Source organism: Medicago sativa, chromosome 4 (assembly GCF_051527215.1).
Source record: "Medicago sativa cultivar Bolivia chromosome 4, Bolivia_mono, whole genome shotgun sequence".
Lineage (NCBI taxonomy): Eukaryota > Viridiplantae > Streptophyta > Magnoliopsida > Fabales > Fabaceae > Medicago > Medicago sativa.
In genome coordinates, this window is record NC_140752.1 from 14441895 (window position 1) to 14445115 (window position 3221).

The 3221-nt window shown below is 40.4% G+C and overlaps 1 protein-coding gene across 1 annotated transcript; it reads left to right on the forward strand.

Annotated features, from left to right (window-relative positions):
• Positions 1 to 811: 811 nt before the first annotated feature.
• On the forward strand, positions 812 to 1516 carry LOC146926556 (uncharacterized). The gene is made up of 2 exons (XM_085706931.1): positions 812 to 944; positions 1029 to 1516. The coding sequence occupies exons 1-2, from the start codon at positions 812 to 814 to the stop codon at positions 1514 to 1516; spliced, it is 621 nt and encodes a 206-aa protein (XP_085563057.1).
• Positions 1517 to 3221: the final 1705 nt, after the last annotated feature.

The window sequence follows — 3221 nt, forward strand, 5'->3', positions numbered from 1 at the left end:
GAAGGTAGTAGTCTTGTTAACATGAGCATTCGTGTTGACGTTATTACTTTCAATGTGAGTGTCCAGTGAAGCCGTGGACCTTAGTAACCCTTAACCCATCTTGGCCTTTTTAGGACGTAGTGTGGTGGCTGAACCAAGAGCATTCTTGACTTTAGTTGTCACGCGATACTACACTCAAACTAGACTTCCTTGTGGATGATATTGGACTAGGAGCATTCCTATACACTGATATATTCATAAGGGTAGTTGTAATTTGGGAACTTGGTAGAACCTTTGTTACAAGTGCAAATGGAAACCATAGTCCTCACCAAATGGCGTTGTGTCCCTTAAGCTCCAACATTGTATACCTTAAACCTCATCATGTTTTCCATGCATAATCATGCATACATGCATTCATCTTTAAACCTTTTTTTCATCCATTAAAAAAAAATGTTGAAGGACTTAGCCAAGTTTTTTTTGTAAACATCAAGGGAATGAACCTTGTAAGAATGAACATCAAGCAATACAATTTCAAAAAATCTAAACTAAGCTTTTGCTTTTGTTAAAGAACTTCTTCCTTGGTTTCGTTCTTACCTCTTGAAAAAGGAACCGATTGCAATATCTTTACAATGAAACCATGTTCCTCTACAATGTTTATAATTAACTTTGGTAATTCCTTCAAAAAAAATAATAAATCATCACATTTTTGCATAAACATATCATGCATCATCTTTGCATTCATAGTTTCTAGTCTGTGTCTCATACTTTGTTTCTGCCTACAAAAGGTCTATCCATCAGTCTACTCGCATCTACAACACTCGAGCAAATCAGAATGGATGGTCTTGAACAAGAGAACCACAAGCTTCGTGAAGAGGTGACGACCCTCCGGGCCGAAAATGAGATTCTGAGGAACTTAGCATCTTTGATGTCGGTTGCACAGAGTCAGCCATTGTCTCTTACTATTGGTAGCACTTAAGCTCAGAAGGTTGCTTCCACTACCCCGATTTCAATAGTGTTTGCTAGTACTCCTCAACATGCTATACTGGAAGGTTATATCTGGAGTACACCTTTAAGTTCTGGTGAAGTATTCCGTCCTGGTGTCTCTAAGGTTCAAGCTCCTTTTGTGCAACAGACAATGCCTATCCCTCAATCAGGCTCTTCGTTCCCTCAAGCTGCTATGACTGACTCATCACCGTTGATTACTCAGCAGGGCCCTGGGCCAATCTATCACTCAGAAAATGTGGTGGCATACGACCGGATAGCTGAACAGGAAGAGAAGTTTGACAGAATACAGTTGGAATTGAAAACTATTTGTGGGAAAGAACTGTTTGGGAAAAATGCTTATGATCTTTGCTTGGTTCCCAATGTTGTGATATCACCCAAATTCAAGGTCCCTGATTTTGAGAAGTACAAAGGGAACACTTGCCCTGAGCTTCATTTGGTGATGTATGTGAGAAAGATGTCTGCTCAAGTAGGTAACGATCAGCTCCTTATCCACTGTTTCCAAGATAGTTTGACTGGTGCCGCACTAATATGATACATGGGTCTGAGTAAGGATGATGTCAAAACTTTCGGTGATGTGTGTGTGGCTTTCGTCCAGCGATATAACTACAACTTGCACTTGGCCCCAAACAGAAAGGAACTGCAGGCCATGACCCAGAATGATAATGAATCCTTCAAAGCTTATGCCCAACGTTGGAGAGATTTCGCCGAACAAGTCCGTCCACCTCTGGAAGAGAAGGAGTTGACCGAGATTTTCCAGGAAATTCTGGATCCGTTCTATTTTGAGCATATGCTTGCAAGTGCATCTGGCAACTTCGCGATGATGATGACCATGGGTATGCGTATTGAAGAATGGGTCCGAAAAGAACATATGGTGAAAGAAAGTATTCCCACTGATGATTCCGAGGAGGAAGACCAGGAAATGAGTGTGGTAGAAAACTAGCCTCAACAATTGTATCCGGCTTATTACCTTGTTGCCGTTGTTATGCCCAATGCCAATGTTTTTCAAAATCCGGATTATCAACCCCAGTTTCAACAATACCAACAACAATATCAACAACAGCCTCGACAACAGACTCGGAAAGCACCACAGTATGATCTGATTCCTATGAAGTATGAAAAGCTGCTTCCCTATTTGCTTAAGAGGAACCTTGTCCAGACCAGGCCACCTCCTCTGACACCGAAGAAATTGCCGGCTCGATGGAGACCTGACCTCTTTTGTACCTTCCATCAAGGGGCACATGGTCATGATGTTGAACACTGTTTCTCTTTGAAAATGGAAGTCCAGAAGCTAATCAAAGACGATCTCATACCGTTTGAAGAGCTTGAATCTGAATGTGCAAGTTAATCCGCTATCGGATCTTGGTATCTAAGGTTGACACATGGAACGTTTAGCTGCAATTGGGTCTTTGCTGATATTTATTTCTACTGCTCATTTGTTCAATTAATATGTTTGTTTGTTGCTTTATGTTTTTCAAAAAAAAAAATCCTTTTGTCCCACCCAAGACGGAAGTGAACTTGTTTAGAGCTTTTTGCTTTATGTATTTTCATCATTAATTAAAAAGTCGTTTTGATCTCGACTTTGCTTTTATTTTGGTGCTTCTTCTGGAAAAATGGTAATACAAAAAACCAAAAATTCTTTTTCTTTAATCATTTCCACATACCTGCATAATCATAATGTTTATATCAATGATCAAATCATGCATTAATAAACCCGTTGAACACTTTAACCCTGTACTCTTTCTCGACTTTGAGTTCCTTATGTCAGAGGCTGAAAAAGGGAAGATGAAAGTTTCCCAATGAGATATATTGCCTACTGGGGCATCTTGGCCGTTGAAGCTGCAAATATTAAAAAAGACTGTCCAGAAGAGGACTTTCATGTACAAAGACTGGCACGAGATGCTACCGTTTGCCTTGCAGGGATATTGTACTTCAAGTGCACACTTTAACAGGGGCAACCCCCCACCATCCCTCAGTATACAATATAAAGGCAGGGCCCTACATGAAGGTCAAAGCCCTGTCAACGGAAGTTTCAACGAAACATAAACTTGATTGAATTTAAAAGTGTTATTGCCGTATGCCATGGACAGTTATATCAAGAAGGCTCGTCCCCGTGAATGTCAAGAAGGTGGTTTTGTGCTCAAAAATATGTTACCCAATTCCAGGGGCAAATGGATGCCAAATTACAAAGAATGGTGGTAAACTTGTATGTCCTCTGAATACCGATGCAGTCAAGAAAT